This window comes from Rattus rattus, chromosome 5 (genome assembly GCF_011064425.1).
Source record: "Rattus rattus isolate New Zealand chromosome 5, Rrattus_CSIRO_v1, whole genome shotgun sequence".
Taxonomy (NCBI): Eukaryota; Metazoa; Chordata; class Mammalia; order Rodentia; family Muridae; genus Rattus; species Rattus rattus.
In genome coordinates, this window is record NC_046158.1 from 69,991,406 (window position 1) to 70,018,425 (window position 27,020).

Consider the following 27,020-nt stretch of genomic DNA (forward strand, 5'->3'; position numbering starts at 1 on the left):
TCAGCTGAGAATTCTTTGTTTAGCTCTGTGCCCCATTTATTAATAGGGTTATTTGTCTCTCTGGAGGCTAACTTCTTGAGTTCTTATAAATATTGGATATTAGCCCTCTATTGGATGTAGGATTGGTAAAGATATTTTCCCAATCTGTTGGTTACCATTTTGTCCTAATGACAGTGTCCTTTGCCTTACAGAAGCTTTGCAGATTTATGAGGTCCCATTTGTCGATTCCTGATCTTAAAACATAAGCCATTGGTGTTTTGTTCAGGAAATTTTCCCCAGTGCCCATGTATTCAAGGCTCTTCCCCACTTTTCTTTTTTATAGTTTGAGTGTATCTGATTTTATGTGGAGGTCCTTGATATGCTTATACTTAAACTTTGTACAGGGTAATAAGAACAAAGTCATTGACATTTCTTCTACATGCTGACCTAAAGTTGAATGAGCATCATTTGTTGAAATAGCTATTGTTTCTCTATTGGATGATTTTGGTTCCTTTGTCAAAAATCAAGTGACCAAAGGTATTTGGGCTCATTTATGGGTCCTCTATTTGATTCTATTAATCTATCTGCCTATCTCTCTATCAATACCATTCTGTTTTTTGCCACTGCTGTTCTGTAATGCAGCGTGAAGTCAGGGATGAAGATTCTCACAGAAGTTCTTGCATTCGTGAGGATACTTTTGACTCTCCTGGGTTTTTTGTTATTCCAAATGATTTTGCAAACTGCTCTTTCTAACTCTATGAAGAATTGACTTGGAATTTGGTTGGGGATTACAATGAATCTTAGTAGTAAGCTTTTAGTAAAATGGCCCATTTTGCTATATTAATCTGGTCAATCCATTTGCATGGAAGGTATTTCAATCTTCTGAGATCTTCCCTTTCTTCAGAGACTAGAAGTTCTTGTCATTCAGATATTTCCCTCGCTTGGATAGAGTAAAACTGAGATATTTTATGTTATTTGTGAATACTGTATAAGGTATCATTTCCCTACTTTCTTTCTCAGCCTGTTTATACTTTGAGTAAAGGAAGGCTACTGATTTGTTTGAGTTAATTTTATACCCAGACACTTTGCTGAAGTTGTTTATCAGGTTTAGTAGTTCTCTGGTGGAAATTTTGGGGACACTTAAGTATACTATCATATCATCTGCAAATAGTGATATTTTGACTTTTTCCTTTCCATTTGTATCCCTTTGACCTCCTTTTGTTGTCTAATAGCTTTGGCTAGGACTTCTAGTCTATGTTGAATAAGTAGGGAGATAGCAGACAGCCTTGTGTAGTCCCTGACCTTAGTGCGATTGTGTCGTTTCTCTCCAGTTAGTTTGCTATTGGCTATTGGCTTGCTGTATATTGCTTTTAGTATGTTTAGGTATGGGCCACGAATTCCTGATCTTTCCAATACTTTTAACATGAAGGGGTGTCAGATTTTGTCAAATGCTTCCTCAGTTTCTAATGGAATAACCTGAGTTTTTGTTTTGTTTTGTTTTGTTTTGTTTTTGGATATATTTCTTTATATACATTTTAAATGTCATTCACTTTCCAGGTTTCCTATCCATAAGCCCTCTAATTCATCCACCCCCCTCTCTCCCATAAGGGTGTTTCCCTCCCATCCTCCCCCTCTTACTGCCCCATCCGCTATATCCCCCTTCACTGGGGTCCAACCTTGGAAGGATGAAGGGTTTCTCCTTCCACTGGTATCATAGAAGGCCATCATCTGCTACATATGCAGTTGGAACCAAGGGTCATTACATTTATAGTCTTTGGGTAGTGATTTAGTCTCTGGGAGTTCTGTTGGTTGACATTGTTTTTCTTAGGGGGTTGTAAGGCCCTTCAGCACTTTTATTCATTTCTCTAATTCCTCCAGCATGGTCCTGTTCTCAGTTCAATGGTTTGCTGATAGCATTAACCTCAGTATTTGTCATGCTCTGGTTGTGTCTCTCAGGAAACATCTATATCCAGTTACTGTCAGCATGCACTTCTTAGCTTCATTAACATTATCTAGTTTTGGTGGCTGTATTTATATGGGGCACATTCCTTCAGCCTCTGCTCTAAACTTTGCTTAAATATCCCCTCCTATGAATATTTTTTGTTGCTCTTTTAGGATGGAGTGAAGCAGCTGCATTTTGGTCATCCCTCTTCTTCAGCTTCATGAGGTCTGTGTATTGTATCTTGGGTAATTCAAGCTTCTGGACTAATATCCAATTATAGTGTGTTGTTTTCTGTCATTGTGTTACCTCACTCAGGATGATATTTTTTAGTTCAATCCTTTTGCCTATGAATTTCAAAAAGTCATTTTTTTTCATAACTGAGTAGTACTCCATTGTGTAGATATACCACATTTTCTGAATCCATTCCTCTGTTGAAGGACATCTGGGTTCTCTCCAGCTTGTGGCTATTATAAAGAAGGCTGCTATGAACATAGTGGAGCATGTGTCTTTGTTCTCTGTTGGAGCAACATTTGGGTATATGTCCGGGAGAGGTATAGTTGGGTCCTCAGGTAGTGGAATGTCCAATTTTCTTAGGAAACTCCAGAGTGATTTCCAGAGTGCTTGTACCAACTTATAATCTCAACAACAATGGAAGAGTGTTTCTCTTTCTCTGCATCATTGCTAGCATCTTCTGTTGCCTGAATTTTTATCTGACCCATTCTGACTGGTATGGAATCTCAGGATTGTTTTGATTTGCATTTACATAGTGGATTAAGTTCATGGATTTCCATATATTGAACCATCCTGCATTCCGGAGATGAAACCTACTTGGTCATGATGGATACTTGCTTTGATGTATTCTTAGATTTGGTTTCTGAGAGTTTTATTAAGTATTTTTTCTTTGATATTCATAAGGGAAATTGGTCTGAAATTGTCCTTCTTTGTGGGGTCTTTGTGTGGTTTAGTTATACGCATAATTTTGCCTTCATAAAAGGAACTGGGTAGTGTTCCTTCTGTTTCTATTTTGTGGTATAGTTAGTACCATATTGGTATTAGGTCTTCTTTGAAGGTCTAATAGAGTTCGGCATTAAACCCATCTGGTTTTAAGTACCTCCAAAAAGAAACTGGAGAAAGCAGACATTAGGAGCTTGACAACACACCTAAAAGCTCTAGAACAAAAAGAAACAAATAAACCCAATAGGATTACATTTCAGGAAATATTCAAACTCAGGGATGAAATCAACCAAGTAGAAACAAAACGAACTATACAAAGAATCAACAAACAGATTCTCTGAGAAAATCGTCAAGATAGATAGTCCCTTAGCCAGAATAATCAGAGGTCACAGAGACAGTTTCCAAATAAATAAAATCAGAATGGAAAAGGGAGACATAACAACAGAATCTGAGGAATTTCAAAAAATTATCAGGTCTTACTTCAAAAGCCTATATTCAACAAAACTGGAAAATCTGGAATAAATGGACAATTTTCCTGACAGATTCCATGTACCAAAGTTAAATCAGGATAATATAAACTATCTAAACAGTCCCATGACTCCCGGGATATTTATGATGGGTATCTTCTTGGTGCCTTTTGGAAAGAATCCAGCAAAGTTTGAGATTTGAATTATCATTTCTATTTTGTTTCATTTTTCCTCTTTATTTTCTTTTTTATTTAATTTAAAATTTTTCATTATTTTTCCATTTCTTTCTTTGATATAGTACACATTTTGGTGAACTCACAGTTGTAATGAGTTTCTAAGGTAAAGGTTTTTATTTGTATATTCATTTATAAATGCTGACATAGCACCATCCTGTTAATTAATATATTGTATTTATTTTATCTCATATGAAAGTACAAAAAATTATCCTTCATTTTCTTCTCAGAATACTAGATGACTTAGAAGTTTATTATATCAATTTTCAGATTTGAATATTTTCTAAAATCTATTTTAACATTTATATTTTAATTATATTTTGGTCAAATAACCTTATCTGAAAGTTTGAACCTTTATTAAGAATCTGAACTTTGGTTTCTTGCCAATATGCTGAATATATCTTGGCAATATACTGAGTATATTTGAACCATGCGCATAGTAGTAACTTATACAATTTCACATGACAAATAAAGCCAGTTGATATTTAGTTAAGAGTAAATATGCTAAATTATATTAATGTCTATTTATTCTTTAATATTATTTGTTATTTTTGTGAATATTATACATCATTTCAATCCAATGTGCTTCCTCTTCAAGTTCCTCTCATGTCCATCCCATTCCCTCTTATCTTTATCGCTGGTTCTTCTTCAATTATTATTACTACTCACACAAACTCACAAACACACACACACACACACACACACACACACACACACACACACACACACACACACAAAGAAAGACAGCTCAGTTCATTTACTGTTCCTCATGCATATATATATTTTAGGGCTGTCTTCACAGTATTAAATCAATAATTAAAGACTCATCAATGGGGAACGATGACTTTCTCCTAGCAGTCACTAATTGTCTGTAGTCCTTTCTGAATTCGGTAATTTCATAAAATATCAACTGTTAATATGTCTACTGATATTGTCATTGTACAGTCTTATTTAGTCAAATATGTTTTTGAGATTTCAGGTGCAGCTTCTCTGTCATATTTAGAAGATGTTATCTTATGGTAGATGCCCTGGCCTCTATTGGTTAGAATATTTTTGAGTCCTATTCGGTAATGTCCCTTGAGTCTTCCAAGTATTCATTTTGCTGTAGATATAATAACAGGGAATAGACAGTCCAAGGTCAAAAGCTTTCTGTGTTTGATCAGTTATAGATTTCTATATCCATCTCTATATAAGGCAAAAAGAAACTTCTTTGCTCTGCTGCTATACTTTTCTCTGGAACCCCGTAGAGTCACTGGGTGAAGGAAAACATCACACAATATTAGTTTTGGATTAACAGGTAACACAATCACTGTGTGCAGAACCTAGCATTGTAATTTTTTAAACTAAACTATGTAAAAAAATCCTCTAATGTTGAAACCTGGTGGATCCACTTGAACTAACTGCCTCCCATTTTTTACATTATACCTCTATCTCTCTGCCGGCCCAAAGGGTGTTCCTGTCTTCTGCCTTCCCTCTTCCTTTTCCTGACCCAGAAGTTCTGCATACTCACCCAGTGATTGGTCCCTAGTAATCTTTACTCATTAGGGGAAGGTTCTGCCATACAAGTAAATTGATTTCCAGAGAGGGGTTGTACAAGTTGGTACTCCCACAACAAGGGAGGAGTGCTTCCCTTTCTTCACATGCTTGCCAGCCTATGCTGTTGTTGATCTTAGGCATAATGATTGGTGTTAGATGGAATTTCAAAGTTGTTTTGATTCGCATTTCTCTGATGACTAAGATTGTTCAACATTTCTTCACGTGCTTCTTGGCCATTAGAAATTCCTCTGTTGAGAATTCTCTGTTTTTCTCTGAACTCCATTTTTTTTTTAAATTGGGTTATTTGGTTTGTTAGAGTCTAACTACTTGTGTTCATCATGTATTTTGTATATAAGTCCTCTGATAGAACCAGGGTTATTAAAGACCTTTTCGTAATCCATAGGCTGCTGTTTTGTTCTACTGAAAATGTTCTTTGTCTTATGGAAACTTTGAAGTTTCATGAGATCCTGTTTATCAATTCTTTATCTGAGGCCTGAGCCATTGGTGTTCCGTTCAGAAAATTGTCTCCTATACCAATGTGTTTACCTTTCTTCTTATATAGTATGTACAGTTCCATGTTCAAGTCTTTGATCCACTTGGATTTGATATTTGTACAGGGTAATAAATATGAAATCTATTTGCAGGCTTCTACATTAAGACATTCATTTGTTGAAGATGATTTATTTTTCATTTTATAGTTTTTGCTTTGTTGTCCAGAATCAACTGTCATAACTATGTGGGTTGATATCTGGGGCTTTGATTTTATTCCATTGATCAACCTGTCTATTTAGTGTACCAATACTATGCAGGTCTTATCACTACTGATCTGTAGCAGGGTTTGAGATCCTGGATATGGATTCCTCCAACACAGGGACAAGACAAGGTTGCCCACTTTCTCCCCATCTATGCCATATAGTACTTAAAATTGTAGCTAGAGCAATAAGTAGGTCAAGGGAATACAAACTAGAAAGACAGAAGTCAAGGTATTACCAAGTTCATGATGATAAGATAGTATACATAAGCAACCCCCAAAGTTCTACCAGAGAACTCCTACATCTGATAAACTACTTCAACAAAGTGGCTGGAAACAAAACTAACTCAAAGATATCACTAGTCCTCCTTTACAAAAATGAAAAAGGGTGGAGAAAGAAATTAGGGAAATAGCATCCTTCATAATAGCCACACGTAATATAAAATATCTTGGTTTAACTGTAACCAAACAAGTGAAACACCTGCATAACAAGAATTTCAAGTGCAAGGAGAAAGAAACTGAAGATATCAGATAAATCTTTAAAAACTTGGGTTTAAAAATAAATAATTTCTCAACTATCCAAAACATTAGGATGCAATATAAATTGTGAAGGTCTTTACAAGTCTAAATGAGCAAGCACAACTACTCTGTGAACCAACTTTTCAGAATGATACCAAGATAGGCAGATTCCTGAGTTTGAGAACAGCCTGGGACAGAGGTAATTTACGTTCAGGAATTGTAGAAATGCTACTTTCAGGTTCAGGCCCTACCCAGCTAGTTTATTATCTGTGCTTAACATAGGCAGGAAGATCTCTGAATTCTTTTCCATGGTTAAAAAAAAAATATGTGCTTGATGCATTCTAAGAACAAAGGACTGGGAGCACAGGATATTAATTCACAGGATAATCAAAAGGAAACCTGAAATTAATGACTGGATTGTTACATAGAATAAAAGACTGGGCTTGTGATCTGTAAGGCATGACCTATTCAGAGAATATTTTAGTACAGCAAGAGAAAAGAGCTTGGAGAACTCTCTAGAGCAGAATGTAGAAAGAACTATATGGAAATCCCCAGAGAAAGCATATCCAAGTAAAGGAAAGCAGGTCTGAGAGAAAGCAAGCTAAAAAGCTGTCTTGAGCAGAGTATGAAGTATAACCTGCCTGGTTTGATTCCCAATTTCACTTCAAGTTGTTTATTTTCTGCCATTCCCAGATACCCCTTTCTCAGTACACATCTCCAAGCACGGCTGATCCTCAGCAACTTCTGATCCAGATATTTAGGCTGAAAGACACACACAGGCTTTTGATATGGGTCTTGAGCAATTATAGCCATAAAAAGCTTAGGCCCAAACATGGTGGTATATAATTTTAAACCTTGGTGAAAACACCAGCAGATTTATGAGCTCAAGGCCATCCTGGAACAGACCAAGTTCTAGGTGAAAGAGAGCATAAATCCAAGCATGGTGGTAATTACCTTTTAATCTCAGCATTCAAGAGACAGACACATGCAGATCTCTGAGTTCAAGGTCTATTTACAGAGAAGTTCCAGGACATCCAAGCTTAGAGAGTGAAGGAGTTGGAAAACATAAAACCTGGGGATAATATAATAGAACAGTGGGCCCAAGGTCCATCCCTAACAAGCAGCAGAATTCACCAGATTTAGTCATGTGGCCCTGTCTTAGTGTCAAGGGGATAAGGTCATGAAAATGCTGATTTTTCATCTAATCAAAAGGAATCCTGAAGAAAAAGGGATTTAATTGATATTTTATTCCTTAGGAAATATCTTATACAATATGCAAAATAAAGACTGGGCTTTGGTCCTCAAAAGAGAATTATCTTTAGCAGAGGGCTATCTCAAGTAGAGAGCTATCTAGTGCAGAGTGCTATCTTGGGCAGAGCACAGACATGTCAGCTGGAAACCATCACTGACTTTGAGTCATTCATCCTCAAGCACCCCTCCCTCAGGATCCCTGACCAAGCTCCGGGACATGGAACTGCACTGAAGTTTGATTTGTATAACCCATGAGACACGTATGACAAAAGCTAGACTTTTAATTGATCTTAGATAATAATATGTGCAAATTCATAACTCATGACACAGGTATTATTGAAAGTCAGATTTAATATTTTGACTTTATTTGGTTATTCATCATTTAGTCTGGCATACCATATTTTTTGCAGAATTAACTTATCTGCTTTTTCTCACCTGCTTGTATTATTATTAATGATACTAGAGTTATATATCTGATTACTGTTTTAACTAATATTTAAATAAGAGAAAATATTTATTTTTTTTCAAAATATTAGAAATTGAATTACCACTGTACTTTTATGGCTTTAAACGCCTCCTTACATTTTGAAACTATCAATCAATTTCTCATATATCCATGTTTTGGTCACCATATTAGTAGATGATTTTAAAATCATATAATATATACTTCTTTTAATATAAATTTCAAGGTACATATCATTAAAACTATCCCTAGAAAATTAAAATGCTTTCATATGTTCTGAGAAAAAGTTTATCAGAAAAGTAAAATGATGGCATATATTGGTATTATAATACAATTTGTCAGTGAAGTAATTCTTAAGCATTATTGATGTATTTTACCTTTTTCATATTAGTATATATAAAGGAAATACAACTGAAGAAATTTACTATTTATAGCATATCTTTAAATGTTAAAACATCTTAGTATTATCAATGGAGAAAGTTTGGAAATACTAATAAAAATTTGTTAAAAATCAAATATAATTAAAGAAACTACATAATTGATTTATTGAATTAAATATTTTCTAAGAGTAAATAAAGAAATATCTATAATTTGTCAGTTATGCTTATATGGTTGTGATTAAGTTTCAATTGTTGTTTCTGAAATTCTCTTTTTCATACATCAGTATTCTTGCACAGAGAATAATAAAGGGAATGCCAAAGGACTCTTTATCATGCTACTGTCTTCTAAGTAGATCATTTAAGTATGTTGGTTCATGTTCTGCTCATTCTGTTACTTTGCCATCATGTCAGGGAATTTGCTGATCTTTCACTTAGATACAGTTTTCTCTTTAACCAGCCAACATACCATTTGCTCAGTCATTTCATCTTCTATGGATATTTTCTAAGGCTCTGGTGTGACATCCAAACTGATTGGAAATCTGCTAGTGAGAAAAACAAACATCATTTTCACAAACTGCATATAGCATGTCTTTGCCATCAGTTCTGCAGCATTATTGATGACTTAATCCTAGAGTCATGGCTTGTGACCATCGTGTGACCATCTGTAGGCTTCTTCATGATATGGTAATCATAAGCAGTACCCAGGTGCCATGTCCTGACTTGGTCTTACTGGGTTGTTGGGGCTGAGCAGTCCTTTCTCAGTTTTGTTTGATAGTCTGTTTATTTGTCTGTGACCATCTTGAAATAGATCGCTATTACTGTGACATTTTCCCTTTTTTGAACATTGCCAGTACTGACACCTACTTTACTAGAGTTCTCAATGTTGCCAATTTAGCAATTGTTGACTTTGTAATCATGGCTCTCTTTTTTGTTTCATATGAGTTATACTGTTTACATTAAAGAATTACTCGGCAGAGGAGAGACAGAAAGCTCTTTCAACCTGTGGATCCCATTTCTCTGTGGTTATTTTATTCTTTGGACCTTCTATCTTTTACTACCTTAGACCACCTACTACTTTCCCCGAGGACAAAATTGTAACTCCAGTTTACACCATCATTGTTCCCGTGTTTGCCTTCTTTATATATAATCTAAGAAATATAGAGATAAGAATTGCAACAAAAATCATATGACATCAAAGATATTTTCAGAAGAGAAACATAGCTTATTTAAAATATGATAAACAAATTCATGTAGTACAAGAAGATGCACAAGGATTTACCTACTGAATATCAATTACTCATTCATAACCAGAAGAGTAGATGAAATGAGAAAGTCCTAAATGAAAATGTGTTTTCCAATTAAAAATGAGTAATGTCTTCCATATTAAAATTTGTGGGGTGTTAGAAGGGTGACTACAAACGATACTAAATTTTGTACTATTGCAGAACCATCAAAGTTATTTTATTTTGATTCTTATATGATATTCAAAAAATTTCAGCATTATTTATAAATAAAATACAGTTTTCAAAACTCTTTTTATCTATATCTTTTATATTCTGATAATATTATATAAATAAATCTTGCATGGTGACAGTCTTAACTAAATTATATCAAGGTCTAATTAAACATATTCTCCCTGTGGGGTAAACATAAGAGGTTTTATATCTTTTGAGTAAACATTTATTAGTTTCAAGACTCTAAGACCACATATTTGAGTAAATCATTTCATACAGAATAGTCCTGAAGTATACACATGAAAAGTAAATTCATTCACTTTCTGATGTATACTCCTAAGAAACTCTTTTCTCTAGAAAAAAATAAGTTGGTTGTTGTTTTGGTCTTACTTATTGTATTAAAAGGTTTTATTTGGATGCTTTTATACCTGGATGCCTCTATGTTCTTTTTTCTTCCTTTGTTCTTACTTCTTTTTTTTTTTTTTCGTGTCAAGCCAGGAGAGGAAGAGAGGAAGAGAGAGAGAGAGAGAGAGAGAGAGAGAGAGAGAGAGAGAGAGAGAGAGAGAGTGTTCTTACTTCTTTATCAGTTGTGTTCTCCTCTGTCCTGTCTCCCCTCTCAATGTTCCTTTCCTCCATTTAAACTTTCTTTCTATAGTCACATGAATCATATTCTATAACCCTGTAGGCATACATGGTCAACCTTTTTTCTCCTTTAGTGAAGGGAAGCCCAGAAGTCATACAATAAATGAGAAAAAATGCTTCTTGGTTTGAAGTGCTCATGTCAAAAATACGTAGTGAGTTGTTGGCCAGTACTGTCCAAGAGACTCTCAAAATACACATCATCTTGCTATTGTTCTAGTTTGCTCCAAGAGGTGAAAAGTAGCTGCTTATGGATGAAGGAACCATGTACTTCTGAAACAGTCTGGAAGACCCTAAACAGGATCACACTGAAATGCCTCCTCCTTCATGATTAGCTTTCCTGGTTTCAGGCAGAAAAATGAAAAACAAAACAAACAAACAAACAAACAAAAATGCTTCAAAAGATGGAAGCAACAACACTTCTACTCAGCTCTGAATCACATCAACAACTAGCACCACTCAATAACATAAAGGATAGAGTAGTGGGATAGAGTAGTGGCATGTATACCTTGGCAGTAAACAGCAGCTTTCTAACAGAGGATGAGACCCACTTCTTAAGAAGAAAGCCATGCTTAACACTGGAGACCTATCTAACTGCTTAGGGCTAGTCAACTCCTAGATATTGAGAAGTTCCAGAAACTATTATTGAACTAAAACAGCATAGTCCCAAACAACAATCTGAACTTACTCTTTGTATACACAAGTAACTTTTAACCTTCAGCAAGGAAACACTCTGCGAGTTATGGAGGTAATTACTGAAAATTACTACCAGTCAAAATTCAGAGTTATGGAGTCATCTCTCAATAGATAAACCTAAAAATCACTTCTACATCTAAGGCTTGGGAGACATTATGGAAAGGGATTTGAAATATTGCAAGAGCCAGTAAATTAGAGTTTTCTGTGATATGTTATCTACTGAAAAATTCAGAATATAGTATAAAATCTCACCAATATGACTTCCTAAACAGTAGCAAATTATGGGCAACTACAACAGACATAGTAAAATGGATAGGGAGAAAGGAGTGGTAGTGTACCCAAGTCTCAACATTCCATAAAGAACTATAGGAAATTTAGGAACATTTAGAGTATGAAGAATAGTCTATACCAGGGAAAAGCATACATTTTGGTCATCAAATATCAATGGCCACCACTATAAATATACATGTAAGTATCATTATATTGTCTAGGTAGGTTTTATTTGGGAAAACATGAATGCATATCCATACAATATAAATTAATGAGAAAGATGTTGTCAATCTGAAAGGTAACAAGGGGAATTATATGGGAGGTTTGAAGGAAAGAAAGGCTTTCCTATTATGCTCTCAAAATAGAAAGAAAACTGAAAATATTTTTTAAAAAATTAAAAATAATGGTCAATATATAGAGAACAACACACTGTAGTACTCAAGCCAAAATGATACATTGCAAGCCATAACCACAAGATTCAAGGGACACAGTAGAAAGTTAGACGGAAAAATTTTAAGTGTCAGAAGACCAGGACATATGCTTCTAGATAAGAATTTCTATTTATTACAGGAAAATTGTATTCATGATATCTTAACAATCTGCTCAATTAAACAAGACTTGAACAAGCATAATAATAGTTGACATGTCAATAAAGATGGAGGGAATATCACAAGGACCCACCATTGATAAAGAACTATGGAAAATTATTGCTGGGATAGTAACTGTGCTACTCTCCAAGGAGTGAGAATTGGTGTCTACAACACACAGAGAACACTAGAATATCTCAATGAGAGAAGATTGAATAACTCAGGCTATAAATATACTAATGAAATTGTCAGTCCAAAAAGATGAAGGCAGCAAACATATAAAAGTTATGCAACACCATTTACCATGAGATGGATACAGTTTATAATTTCACGTTCAACACTTCTTTATCTTTTGCTCAACCAACTGGGCTCCACCAGGTGGCTTTAGTTCCATAGCTACATAGCCTGTTAGAATTAGTAGAAAAGAAAACAAAATCAATGCTCATGACTATAAGAGTTATAAGTCTTTATAAATTCTGTTACCCAAAAGAAAAAAAATGGTTCCATAAATAAAATTTATATTTGAGAAGAGAGAAAATATATAGTTGCACTGATTATGCCAAGATCACGTGAAGCAGGAGTTCCAAAGTAAAATAAACCTCTAGAATTTTCTCATCATTCACAAATATATTGTAGATGTTTCCATGTATATATTTTTGTCACTGCTCTTTCAAACAACAAATGTCCAGTATACGTATATAAATTCACTAGATAATTCAACTAAAATCTGAAACGTTTCTGCATATACATAATTTAAAAATCTATTAAAAGGGAGACTTATCAAAATCTTGATTTGGATATATGTTGTTGTAATTCAGGAACCTGTGTCCTAATTATTTCATTTGCTTTCCTACTTTGTTCCTAGGCTAAACTGATCCCATGGGAATTGTATATTAGTAGTCTTTAAGTATTTTTATTTTGTCCAATGATATTTAATTTTGTCTTGTATTATTGCATTCGTGCATACAATATTTAACAGTATATAAATTCTATAGTGCACCAAGCAACATTACATGACAGCTGAGGCACTGGAAAAATAGTAAAAATAATTAAGAAAAGAAAAATAATATTGTCAAGCACATTTATATATTTCTGAAATATTGTTATTATATAATTTCTATGATCATTCACAACAATTTTAGATGACATAAATAAGTTCTTACTATTTCCTCAACCTTGTTAGAAATTCATATAGCAGTAAGTATATGTGATTAATATATTATAGATTATAGGTATTATTAAGCACAGTGTTTGTGTGTACTGGTAAGGATACAATCACATTTTTACTGTGTCTCTGCAAGTTAAATTCTTATAAAATTTAGAATAATTATTATTCACGAGAAGAATGCATCATCAAAATACCTAAACATGCAGAGGATAAGTTGAATGTGCTCGTGCAGCATATGTGAGATTTCACATTTGTTTCTAAGAACCTAAAAAAGTTTGGAACAACTTCTTCGTAGTACTTAGTAAAGGATAATATAGTAAAACTCCATGATTAAGGAATAAAATCAAGGAAAAAAATATATGAAATTGCTAAACTGACGATAAAACAAATTGATCAAATTCAAGTCTTTAAATTAATTTATATTATTGTAGTGGAAATATGCTAATTTTATACAGCTTAACTTTTATGAATTTTAAAGTATTTTATTTTATTGTATACAAATTATACTCAAAATAACTAGCATAAAATAAACATATCCTTTAAACTTTCTTTCTTTTTGTCCTTTATTTCATTTATTCAATTTTCAGAAACTTAAAACTTGCAGTATTAACTTCTTAATCTGTTTTATGCATCTCATGAACTTAACTTATATTAGTAAAAATATAAGTTTAATTATTCATAGTAAGTTAGTATACTTTAATATCCATGTGTATTATTTCTGTATGGGTGTATATGGATGTGGTCCTGGGGACTGGATCAAGGGCCTTCCTCATAGTTTTAAAGTATTTCACTTTAGTTATATCTATGAATATAATGATAACACTTTTATAATTAGAAACTTACTACAAAATGTATCTAGAGCTCCAGATTCAAATGGTCGGTGTAAAGCTCAATTCTGTCATATATATATATATATATTCTAATATTAAACAGTGCTCAGATTTAGCCTGTCATTCAAAAAGTTTATTTCTTATATTTCTTCCATTGTCTAAATCTTAATGTAAACTTGCCAGCATGATTGGACAAAGTATTCAGTAAATAATATGACAAACATCCCTTATAATAAAAAGGAAAGGGCAGGGCAAACAATATGTCAGTGACAAGATTTTCCTGAAATAATTGCATCTCTAGTTGCTATTCTAGTGCATTAGTTCTGTTAAATTGCTCATTTAGCAAATGCTTTAGGGGTAAGTAGAAAGGGGCATGGCCTTTGTCCCTCTGGAGACCGGATATTTGTGCATATTACCATATACCTATAAATATTTTGTGGAAATAAAAGATGTTTATTTCTCATATATTGTTGGAAATTTTTCAAGATGAATTTTGAAATATATTCATCCTGTCAAGTGGGCATCAGGAAGATATTATTTAATAGAGAAAGAGAGGAGAGAGGAGACACACACACACACACACACACAGAGAGAGAGAGAGAGAGAGAGAGAGAGAGGAGTCTTTTTAGCCCTGCATGGTAGAATCTAACTCTGGGCTTCTACAGGATTGTCTGTGGAGTTTTTCCTCTCTCCATAGTTTTGAAATCTGAAGGTCAGAGTAGATGAATCCAAAATACAATTTAGGCTGCAAAAACTCAGGTCTCTAATTTACATGGTGCAGATTTTCTTGCATATGATTCATGACTGCAATCAATCAAAACAGAAAGAGTAAACTATGAGCAATGCATTGGAAACAGTCTTCATCTCCAATAGAAAGGGTAAGTTCATAAATCTAATTAAACTATTTCTCTTTTCTCCTACTCACAATTAGCTCATCTTCATTTTCAGTTCTCTAAAAACTAATATAACCCAATCATGTTTTCTACACTGATAACAAAGTAGTAATAGTTTGTTTTTGTTTTTGTTTTTTTATCTTATACTGTTCTCTAAGAAACTAGACTTTGCAGACTTATTTGCAAAATGAGAATTCAGGAAAGAATAGATACGGGGCTTGAGGATAGGCAGTCAGTTTGCACTAAAACTTCTGTGACAGAATCAGATGTTGATGAGACCAGTGTTAGGTTAGGGTCCAGAATAAATTTCTGTTTAAAATTCAGACTGTGTATTCAATGTAAAAGCTAATACAAGGAAAAGAAAAGACCAACTAACTGAACAAACACAAAACCTAATTCGAATTAAATCATAAAATAGTCTATAGTCCTTCATTAACTTTTCCTTGAATTTGCCCTGGCTTGTCTCGTGATCTTCATCCTGTGACCCTTAGTGACATTGACTTTATTTTTCTTGTGACTCGACTCTTCTCAAAAGTATAATAGCAATTATAAGGCAATTGCTATAAGAGAGATAGGGGTTAGAACACTTTGAGCACAAAGGCTTGAGTTCTGTTTCTGGGTCTTCTCTGTCTGTTGTTAGATAAATGCAATATGTTTTTATACTATGTGCAGTCTAGAAGAACGCCAATTTGCCTAACTGGGTGCAATAAAACTGAATAAATTAACAATGCTCGGACAAAAATGAGAGGAGGATGTGGTAGGTGTGACATAATCCAACAAATACACACAAAGCTTGCAAAGAAGTTTATTAGTATTAGAGGCACTCTCCTTTGTAGTTCCTCAGGCAGTGCTGAGGAATTGGTATTTGCATTGGGCTCTCTGTCCATAGACAAAAATGTGGGATACGTGCTTTTCAAAGGAAATGTTATCAGGTTGCATCACGTGGAAGTTTTAAAGAAAGAGTCTGTCTAACACAAATTTTTTACATGGAGTGAAGGAAGGGCCCATAGTGACCCATGGCTGGAACAGTGATGTTGAGAGCCATAATGAGTACCTCAACCACTGTGTTAGGTAACAATAATAATCTTACACTATGTGACTCCTCTCATTTCACATGCACACTTGTCCATTTAGAACAATGATAAGAAGAGACAGTGGCGAAGCGTGTGTATGAAAAGTGAAGGTAAAGGAAAAGTTAACAGTTGGTTCTTACTTTCTGATTAAACACATAAGATAGGCAAATTCCTAAAGGTCATTGGTGGTTTTCTCAACAACCCCTAGGATCCTTAATTTTTTTTTCTGTGTGATTTAACAAATTTGGTTATATATACATATATATGATAATATATATCTTATAGCAATTATGTCTTATGTATGTACATAAAGAGAGAAATATACATAAAGATGATCTACCTCATAGAGATAGAGAATGAGAAAAAGAAGTAGAGATAGAAACAAGTATCTTTGTATGCATACATCCCAATAAGATTTATTGTATTTCTTTCATGAAATTTCATGAAATTTTAAATTATAATAACTGTAAACTGCAGTTTACAAAACATAGTCAAAACAATGCAAATTTTTTATAAAGCAGAGAAAATAATTGCATTTTGATATTCCTCTAGAAAATAGTAGTTCTGATGAGTACTTCCAGTCCTTCTCTATGATGGGGGCTCAAGGGTGAAAGTCAAACATGGAATTCCCTACAGGGTCATTCTGCATCTTGTGGCTTTTGGCTTCAATGTTACTAATAGAATTATATTATCAATTTTCCATGTGTGTATTTTTCATCCAGTTACAGTCCACAAGGTCTAGTAAGGCAAGTTATATATTTCCAGTCATCACACATGACAAGAACTTGCTTGTTTATCACATAGCAATCAGAGATCACCCTGAACCTAAATCCAAGCATATGTGCTCCAAGTCTAATAAACCCTTCAATTTCACAAAACAACATTAAAATACAATTTTATTTCTTGATCTCAAATGATGCCTCTTCTCTAATTTTTACATTACTGGATAGTACACTATTACAGGAGTTCTGTTTCAGTTTTCCCTTCATTACCAAAATCCTGTTGTGAAGATGCTCTTTAGTTTTGATGTTCGTGTTTTTAGAGTTAGTAATAACCTCAAATATATTTTCTATCTTGTGGCCACCATAGGAGTGCAATTAAAATCATTAAGGATGGTTTTATTTCACCTACTTTTGGAAGAAAATTTGGATTTAAAACAGTATAATAATTTAACAAATAAACAACTTGAAGTCTTATGAAAGGGAAAGCTGTGATCGAAGAGTCAGTAATGAAAGTCACCAAAGCCATGGCACAGGAGAGGACAGTCACATGTCTGCATACTTTGTTTAAATTGAGTGAACTAACGTTTACAGCAACCCAATAGAATGAGATTGTTGAATCATACGTAACTATGTGTAGCCAGTGTGTTGCTCAAGTTTTATATTTCTTTTCCTTTTTTAAAATGAATTTTTTAAAATTTACATTTAAAATGTTTTTTTTGAGTTTTCAGAGCTCTTTGTTTACTCCACATAACAGATACATGGTTAATAAATGTTTTCTCCATTAAAAGAATTGAATTTTCATTTCTTAATGCTGCTTTTTACAGCACAAAAGTTTTAAGTTGTGATGGAATCCATTTGCCTACGAATAAAGTTGTTATTTGTCTTCATATCTTAAAAGGTGTTATAGATCCGTGGTCAAAATATGTATACCTATATTTTCCCCAGAATTTCAAATTTTTAACTGTCTATTGTATGCTTCTGATCTACTTATGGATACTTTCAGTGTATAGTGTAAGCTAGGAGTCAACTTCATTACTGTATGTAAATATCCAGTTATCCTACTCCATTTGTTAAATTTTTTTTCCCATGGGACTCTCAGGGCACAAATGTCAATGTTATCCCCATTCCTGGTTTCCCATCCATAAACCACCTATCCCATTCCCCTCCCACTTCTATGAGGGTGTTCCTTCACCCAGCCACCTACCCCTTCCTGCCTCCCAACCTGACATTTCCCTACACTGGGCGGGGGGTGATTCAAGGGCTTCTCTTATTGGTGCCCAACAAGGTCATCCTCTGCTACATATGCAGCCGGAACCATGGGTCTGTACATGTGTACTCTCTGGAGTTGTTCTTATGGGTTTAAAAGTACCTTCAGGTCCTTCAATATGCTCTCTAACTCCTGTAATGGGGACCCTATTCTCAGCTCAATGGTTGGCTGCAAGTGTTCACCTCTGAATTTGCCATGCTCTGGCAGAGCTTCTCAGGTGACAGCTATATCAGGCTCTGTCAGCATGCACTTTTTGGCATAAGCAATATTGTCTGGGTTTGGTGGCTATATGTATATGGGCTAGATTCCCAGGTGGGTCATACTCTGGATGGAATGGGCAGAGAAGGGGAGTTTGAGTCACTAATCAATGTGACACACTTCTCTAACTCTGTATCTCACTATATACACTGAGAATGTAACTGGAAACTGACCTATGTCCCTTGAGGTTTTAATTTATCTGTTTAAATAATTTCAATTGCCTCAATATCTGAGCACTATATCACTATCTGAAGATGGTTTCTCTTCTAATGATACCAAGTACAGTCTTAAAATTTAACTATTTCATTTACACTTATCCTTTTTGTTAGAAATAGATTTGTACAGACAGGGTATTTTGAATAGTTTTACCTTCTCCAATTCTTTTGATTCATCCACTGAAACTAAAGACAATTATAGAAAAGTAAACAATGACTTCTACAATTAAAATAATATTGTGTAGGATTAAATTAAAATAGTGAACTGACAAATTTTACTATGTGACATACAAAGATTTCACAGCAAAAGAAATAATCACAGACAAAAACAAACATCTTTCTAAATTTACAAATACCTCGATTTTGCTAGACTGAAATCTGATCAAGAAAATTTCAGGACTAAGAATGCTTCAGAAAGGTTAGTGTTTCTATAAACTAACTCATATAAAATTAAATTACAAGGTATCTTTTCCATAAATCTTACCTTTTCTGAAAAGTCCTCAATCCTATAACTCAGGCCACACTTGTATATAAGATACATACAAGACCACAGTACAAGTGCAAACAAATCTCTCTGGAAGCATAGAAGAAGTGAGAAGTCAAATTCAGTTCTCTTTTAATTCTCCTCCAATACTTTGTTTGTCTTGTTGTTTTCATTAAATAATTAATAGTTAACAAAGTTATATAAATTATTGAAAACAGCTAATATGTAACAATAACAATGATTCCTTTGTCATTGGGTAAATTTATGTTGTAGAAATTATGTTTTATAAAACTGTTATTTATAAAGTAAAAATAGGAAGCATTATAAGTGTTGCCATATATATATATAAATTGATTTCTATGATTTTGAAGTATAAAAATTTCACCACTGAAATTTATCATCAGTTAAAGAATTGCTGCTTCCATCCTTCCATCCCAAACAAACTGATATCTATGCACTGGGCCCATATGTTTGATGGAGGAAAGCAGTTCCTCTGGCATTCACATAAGTGGGATGTGTGAGTGCACACAAAGACACACACACACACAAAGACACACACACAAAGACACACACACACACACACAAGCACACACATACAGGAGTGAGAGAAAAACCCAGAAATATAAAAGAGTTTAATAATAATAATAATAATAATAATAATAATAATAATAATAGGAATTCTAGGTCAAAGGGATGCAGTGAAATTAAAGTGAGGACGTTTTTCAATCCCATAAAATACAAACATTTCAATACATAATTGAAAGAAAAACATAAAACCTAGCATTGCAACAAGGGAGTTTTTCACATAATATTGAAAAAAAGAGTGATAAGTCTGAAGACATGCTTACATACACATAAAAAATATATTTGTATATATTATTATTTTATACAATATTTTTCAAGATTAAAAATCAAAAATCTCTAAATATGCTAAAGCTTACATGTAGGAAATTTATCTAATGTAATAAGCCTAAATGTTATAAAAACATTATAATACATATTTCTTTGTTCATAAATACCTTAAAGTGTATTCTAAATCCTTATTTTTCCACAGTAAAAAGATACATGGATTATAAGAGTTGCTATTAAAATGATTAAATGAATTTTTGAAGGGTAACATTAAAAGAGAGAGCTACAATAAACACAATGATGAGTGATTTGTTTGAGAATTTTGTTAGAATGGAATCATTAATCCTAATGGTTCATTTCATTATTGTTCTCATACTCTAGAGCACAGGGAAAGAATGAGCAATGGGATCTACAGGCATGTGTAAATTTATACATGGACAAAAATTTATCTTTTCAAACTGCTAAGAACTGTTAATGAAAGTGTTTTGGCTTATAACTTCCCAACACACCCTACAGACTTATATGATTTTTTTCTACATTTCACAAGTTTTCTAATCATTAAATCACTTTTTCAAAGAAAGAACAAATTAAACACTTCAGAATATCAACAGGAATCAAGCATCTGAACAGTATTCATACTTTTGTTCCTCAAATGTAAAAGATATTACCAAGTTCAGTTAGCTTCAAGTTGTAATTTATAAAGATTTGTCAGGGATTTCAAGGAGAACATTATGGTGTAGAACCAAGGGATTTCAATTTCTTGACATTTGTCCCAATATGTCATTTCTTTGTCTGCAGGTTAAACAATTGTCACCATCCTCTTATCTATTATAGCCATTGATAAGATGAATAACAACACCGTGACTGAATTCATTCTGTTTGGATTAACAAGGGATCCAGAAAAACAGAAGGCAATATTTGGAATCTTCTTGATTCTTTACCTTATGACATTATTGGGGAATTTTCTCATTGTGATAACCATGAAGATGAGTCATACACTTGGAAGTCCCATCTTCTTTTTCCTCTTCTATTTGTCTTTTGCTGACGCTTGCTTCTCTACGACTACAGCACCTAGATTGATCTTGGTCTCCTTCACCCAGAAAAAAATTATTACCTACAATGAATGTATGACTCAGGTCTTTGCAGTTCACTTCTTTGGGTGCATGGAGATCTTTGTGCTTATCCTCATGGCCTTTGACTGCTATGTAGCAATCTGTAAGCCTCTAAGGTACACAACTATAATGAGCCAACATATCTGTGGTTTACTAGTGATTCTTGCCTGGGTAGGGTCTTGTATTCACTCTACAGCACAGATTATCTTGGCCTTAAGATTACCATTCTGTGGCCTAAATATAATTGATCACTATTTCTGTGATTTACAGCCCTTGCTGAAACTTGCCTACATGGATACCTATGTGATAAATTTGCTAGTTGTGTCTAATAGTGGCGCCATATGCACGGTAAGTTTCATAGTGCTGTTTATCTCCTATATTGTAATCTTATACTCTCTGCGAAACCACAGTGCAGAAGGAAGACGAAAGGCTTTGTCTACATGCACTTCTCATTTCATTGTGGTGGTTCTATTTTTTGGTCCCTGTATTTTCATATACACTTGCCCACCAACCACTTTCCCAATAGATAAGATGGTATCTGTTTTTTATACAATTGGGACACCTTTGCTCAACCCTCTTATTTATACTCTAAGAAATGCTGAAGTAAAAAATGCCATGAAAAAATTATGGTGCGGTACAGTATGAGTAAAGAAGATAAATAATATAGGATAATTATATATTAAAGATACTTAAGAGGTATGATAAATAGGCTGGAAGTATACAGTATTTCTGAAAGTAAATAATCAAAATACATCTTCTGTGTATGTCTGTAGACATAAAAATCTGGGACCAGTTATACAGCTTAATGGTATGATGTGTTTGCCACCAAGCCTGATTACTTGAGTACAGACCCTGAAACCAACATGTTTGGAGAAGAAAATAGTTCCCTCCATGTGTACTCATTGGTTGGTGGTTTATTCCCAGGTAGGTGGGAGCATTCTCATAGAATTAGGAGCAAGAGTTATGGGAGAGGATATATGCGAGAGGGAGGAAATTGGATAGCATTTGAAATGTAAATATATAAAATATCCAAAAGGATAAAATTTAAAAATAAATGAGAAAATACATTTCTGTAATTTCTCCTCAAACTTCATGTTAATCACATAAAGAAAAATATATTTATATAAATAAATGCATGCAGTAAATATTTTAAGTCATAATCTGATTCAATCCTCATACATAGGCAGAAATTTAAAAATTAATTATGTATATACATAAAAATAGGTAAATAACATATGGATAACTGTATTTCTGTGAATGTGTATGTAAATTACTTTTAAAGATTTTACTTCTATTTTACTTCTATTTTGAATATGTTCATAAAGATTATTCATATGAAATCATACAAGAAAAAATTTTGATCTTGCCAAGCTAAGAATTAAAAGAATGATCTTAGAAATCTAGCCTTTTTGCCTCTCTGGGGGATTTATAGTAATATATAATTGAAGTAGAACAAATACTTGAAAGTACAACCAATATCTCAACCCATGCTGAAAAGATAATGAAAATCCTGAGGATGGTGATAGAAGAGGGAGTCCTGCTTTTTCTCGACATCTTAGTGGGTCTGCAGTGGTTCACACTACTCTCTGAAAAGAAGGAGAATGGTAGAAAGTTGGTCAAAAAGAAGTGTTCCAAAGGCAAAGTTCAGGACAAATTGAGCAATCTCAACCTGTTTGATAAAGCTACTTATGACAAACTTTGTTAAGGAAGCTCCCAACTATGAGCTTATCACTCCAGCTGTGATCTTTGAGAGACTGAAGATTCAAGGTTCCTTGGACAGGGCAGCTCTACAGAAGTTGCTTAGTAAAGGACTTTTCAAGCTGGTTTCAATGCATAGATCCCAAGTAATTTATACCAGAAACACAAAGGATGGCGATGCCCCAGCTTCTGGTGAAAATGCACGAACAGATTCAAGCAGCTGTACATTTGGGAAAGAAAAACTTCATTGAATCAAAAGAAGAAGAAGAGGAGGAGGGGAGGAGGAGGAGGAGGAGGAGGAGGAGGAGGAGGAGGAGGAGAGGAGTCTTTCACTTGAGTCTGAACTGGAGGTCTTTCTCATTGTCGTTGGAAATGTAGGGGCAGGAGAATTGAAATTCAGACAACTTGAATATGCTGGTCAAGAAAAAAGGCAATTATGTAGCAGGATGAGAAAGAGGCAGACATAGGGATAGAGAGAGGATATGAGGAGACACATAGAAATTCTGATTCTTTCTGGGAGAAGAGAAGAAACATTACCAAACTTATTTGTTTCAGCTATGTGAATATTTGGAGGAATAAATCCTCTGGAAATGAATATTGTTAACTTGGAATAGGTTAACTTCTTAGCACTCTACAAATACCAGAAATGATCATAGGGAAGAGGATATTTTTTGTGATAGATTTAGATAGTACATAAAAATTTAGAATTCACATTTTCAGGACTGAAAGTAGGAGCTATCCCCATTAGACTTTCACCTATATGAGTGTTTAAATAATAGGAATTAATATCCCAAAAGCATATATCTCAGGTTTTAGTCACTTATTCACCAATGTAAATCTTGTCTATACCATTGTCAGATGTATATCTATATACTTCATTATCATGTGTCTTTGAGTTTTGATTTTAATACATATGAAAATTTATAAATATAATTTTAATTAATTAATTAATTAATTTATCACGCACTGAACTCCCTCCTGGTCCCCCTTCACAGAGACCCTACCTTGTACCCCCTCCTCTTCTCCTCTGAGAGACTGGGCAAACCCTGGGTATTCCCAAATCCTGGTGCATCAAGTCTCTGCCAGATTAGGTGCCTTCTCTCCTACTGAATCTAGACAATTGCAGCCATGTTGGGAACCCCATACCATAGTCAGACTACAGCTTAAGGAGAGACTCTGCTTCTGTTGGTGGGGGACCAACATGGAGACTGAGATGCATATTTGTTGCATACATATCAGGGTACTCAATCCAGAACATGTGTGTTCTTTTTTGTGGCTTAGTTTCTAAGAACTAGGTTAGTTGACCCTGTGGGGTTCCCATTCCCTTCAGGCCTCCAATTCTTTCCCCATCTCTTAATCAAGACTCATAGACATCCATCCTATATTTACCTTTGGGTATCCTCATCTGTTTCAGTTAGCTGTTTGATAGAGCTTCTCAGAGGAAAGTTATATTAGACACCTTTTTGGAAGCATAACAGTATAACAGTAGTGGGAACACTCTGTGCTCCAACGGGTTGCACACTCATACCCAGGCACAACACATACAATCCTTCCTCTCCTCTACTATCCCTGAGTTAACATTCTTAAAATATGTGTTTCATCTCTGCTACCACACACCCAAACAGGGCAGGACCACTAGAGCCACTTACCTGAATTATTACATGACTTATCCGTCATACAGCCCTCTCACCATTATTCTCCTCCTCCTCCTCTCCCACTCTCCTCTGCCCAAGAATACTAAACGTCCTACCTCTGTCTGTTCTTCCCAACCATTAGCTACTGGCATTTTTATCTACCAGTTGAAGCCAAATTGGGTCCAAGTCTCTTAGTGTCTTAAGTAGAGATACTAATTAAGCAGCTTGAAGGACAAAACTAACATTAGAACATAAGCATTAGACCAATCCAAATTCAAAAACAGAGTAAGACTAATGGCACGGACTGCATTTGCCCAAGAGATGGGTTTCAAGTTGGGACAGTTAATACCATTCATTAGTCACATCTCCATCTTGTCCTTGTATTTCGTTTAGGTAGAACAGATTATAGGATTAACTTTTGTGGATTGGTAAGTGTTCTATCTGTCCATTATGGGTCCTGACTGGTTACAGGAATTGGCCTCCTTAGGTCCCATTTCCCAACTGGTAGGCATGTCAACTAAGGCCATCTACATTGACTGCTGGGAGCCACAAACACATCTCAGGTCTCTGAGTCTTCCTAAAGAATTCCTCTACTCCCCAAACCCTGGTAGCTACAGATTTCAATTAAGTCTCTGGGCCTCTCTCCTGTCTCTCTCCACACAGCTCAGCATTTTCCTTGTGCTCCCCTCTTCAACCACTTCCCTCCCCTTCTTCCTCCTATGACTATTTTGCTTCCCCTTTAAGTGTGATCCTTGATGGGACATTCTAGTTAAATATCTTTGCGTTTGTGGGGTGTAACATGGATATTTTGAGTTTTAAATAGCTGCTTAATATTCCATTGTACAAATGAACTGTGTTTTCTATATCCATTCTTCAGCAGAGGTATATATGGTTGTTTCTACTTTCTGGCTATTACAAATAAAGTTACTATGAACAGCATAGAGCATGAGTCCTTGTGATATGTTGGAACATCTTTTGGGCCCAAGAGTGTTATAGTCTTTTAGTAGAACTATTTTAAAATTTTCTGAGAAATTAAAAGATTGGTTTCAAGAGTGGTTGTACCAGGTTCACTATAACATCAACAACGGAAGTGTTTCCCTTTTTCCACATCTTCACCTGCATGTGCTATCACTTGAGATTTTTTTTTAATTGGCTATTTTGTTTATTTACGTTTCAAGTACTATCATCTTTCCTGGATTTCCTTCCAAAAAACGCCAATCCCATCCCCATTCCCCTTTCTTCTATGAGGGTACTCCCCCAAACACTCACCTAGCTACTCTCTCCTCCCTCCCCTGGCATTTCCCTACAATAGGGCATCGAACCTTCTAGAAAACAAGGGCCTCTCCTCCCACTGATGCCAGATAAGGCCATCCTTGGCTACATAATCATGTGTACTCCATGTGTACTCTTTGGTTAGTGGTTTATTCCCTGGGATCTCTGGGGATCTGATTGGTTGATATTGTGGTTCTTCCTATGGGGTTGTAAACCCCTTCAGTTCCTTCAGTCCTTCCACTAACTCCCATTGGGGTCCCCATGCTAAGTCCAATGGTTGGCTGCAAGCATCCTCATTTGTATTTGTCAGGTTCTTTCAGAGTCTTTCAGGAAACAGCTATATAAGGCTTCTGTCAGCAAGCTTTTCTTGATGTTTACTATAGTGTCTGTATTTGGTGTTCAAATAGGATGGATTCCTAGGTGGGGCAGTCTCTGGAGGTTTTGATTGTAGCAATACTTGTTGGTGTGAAGTGGAACATCACGGTCATTTAATTTGCATTTTCCTGGTGATAAGAATGGTGAGACTTTATTTTGTTGCATCTCAACCATTCCAGATTCCTCTATTGAAAATTTTCTGTTTAGCTCTGTATCCCATTTTTTCTCTTTTACATTTTTATTTAACTTTTTTTTTTTTTCGGAGCTGGGGACCGAACCCAGGGCCTTGAGCTTGCTAGGCAAGCGCTGTACCACTGAGCTAAATCCCCAACCCCTTTATTTAACTTTTTATACTCTAGATTTTTTATTGGATATTTTATGTATTAGCATTTCAAATGTTAATCCGTTTCACCCCTCTTTCATCCCTTCTCCCTCCTTCCCCTGCTTCTATGAAGATGATCTCACTCCTACACACCCATTCTAGTAACCCATTTTTTTATTGGATTATTTGGTTTATTGAAATCTAACTGCTTGAGTTCTCTCTATATTTTGGATATTAGCCTTAAGCCAAAAGAAGGGTTAGTGAAAATTTTCCCAATCTTTAGGCTGCCTAAAGAATTGATCACAGAACCATCTGGTTTACCACAAAAGTAGCTATACTTTCCAGGACTTGCTTTCTGTTCTTTCTGGGATTTTTTTAGTGAAGAGTTAAATTTATATAAAGAAAATAACACAAAATTGAGGTAAGTAGGAAGGCAAGAGTATATGTAAGAATAGGTAAGAATAGTTAAAGGTGAACATGATCAAAATATAGTGAAGTTCTTAAATATTTGCAATTATTAAACTGATAATATAATATGAAACATAATATTAGAGGTTTTGGTAAGCTCGGACAGCTTTGATAATGTATTTTGACTTGTATACAAGGAGAAAATCACAGAATATTTAAGGTATTCAGACTCCTTTGACATCAGAGACACAGGCATCTATCATTTCAATGAAATGATAAAATAGTTCTACAATATTTATTCTATCAACTAATGCATAGA

General features: G+C 34.6%; 1 protein-coding gene and 1 pseudogene across 1 annotated transcript; both read left to right on the forward strand.

Annotated features, from left to right (window-relative positions):
• Positions 1-8,807: 8,807 nt before the first annotated feature.
• LOC116900887 lies at positions 8,808-9,665 on the forward strand (annotated as a pseudogene).
• An 11,060-nt stretch (positions 9,666-20,725) lies between these two features.
• LOC116900398 (olfactory receptor 4C11-like) lies at positions 20,726-21,637 on the forward strand. The gene has a single exon (XM_032902145.1). It carries the CDS (start codon positions 20,726-20,728, stop codon positions 21,635-21,637), a length of 912 nt encoding a protein of 303 aa, XP_032758036.1.
• The last annotated feature ends 5,383 nt before the right edge of the window (positions 21,638-27,020 follow it).

What these genes read in the sequence shown, in the direction of transcription:
- LOC116900398 (XM_032902145.1), top strand. Translation starts at nt 20,726, where the DNA reads ATGAATAACAACACCGTGACTGAATTCATTCTGTTTGGATTAACAAGG.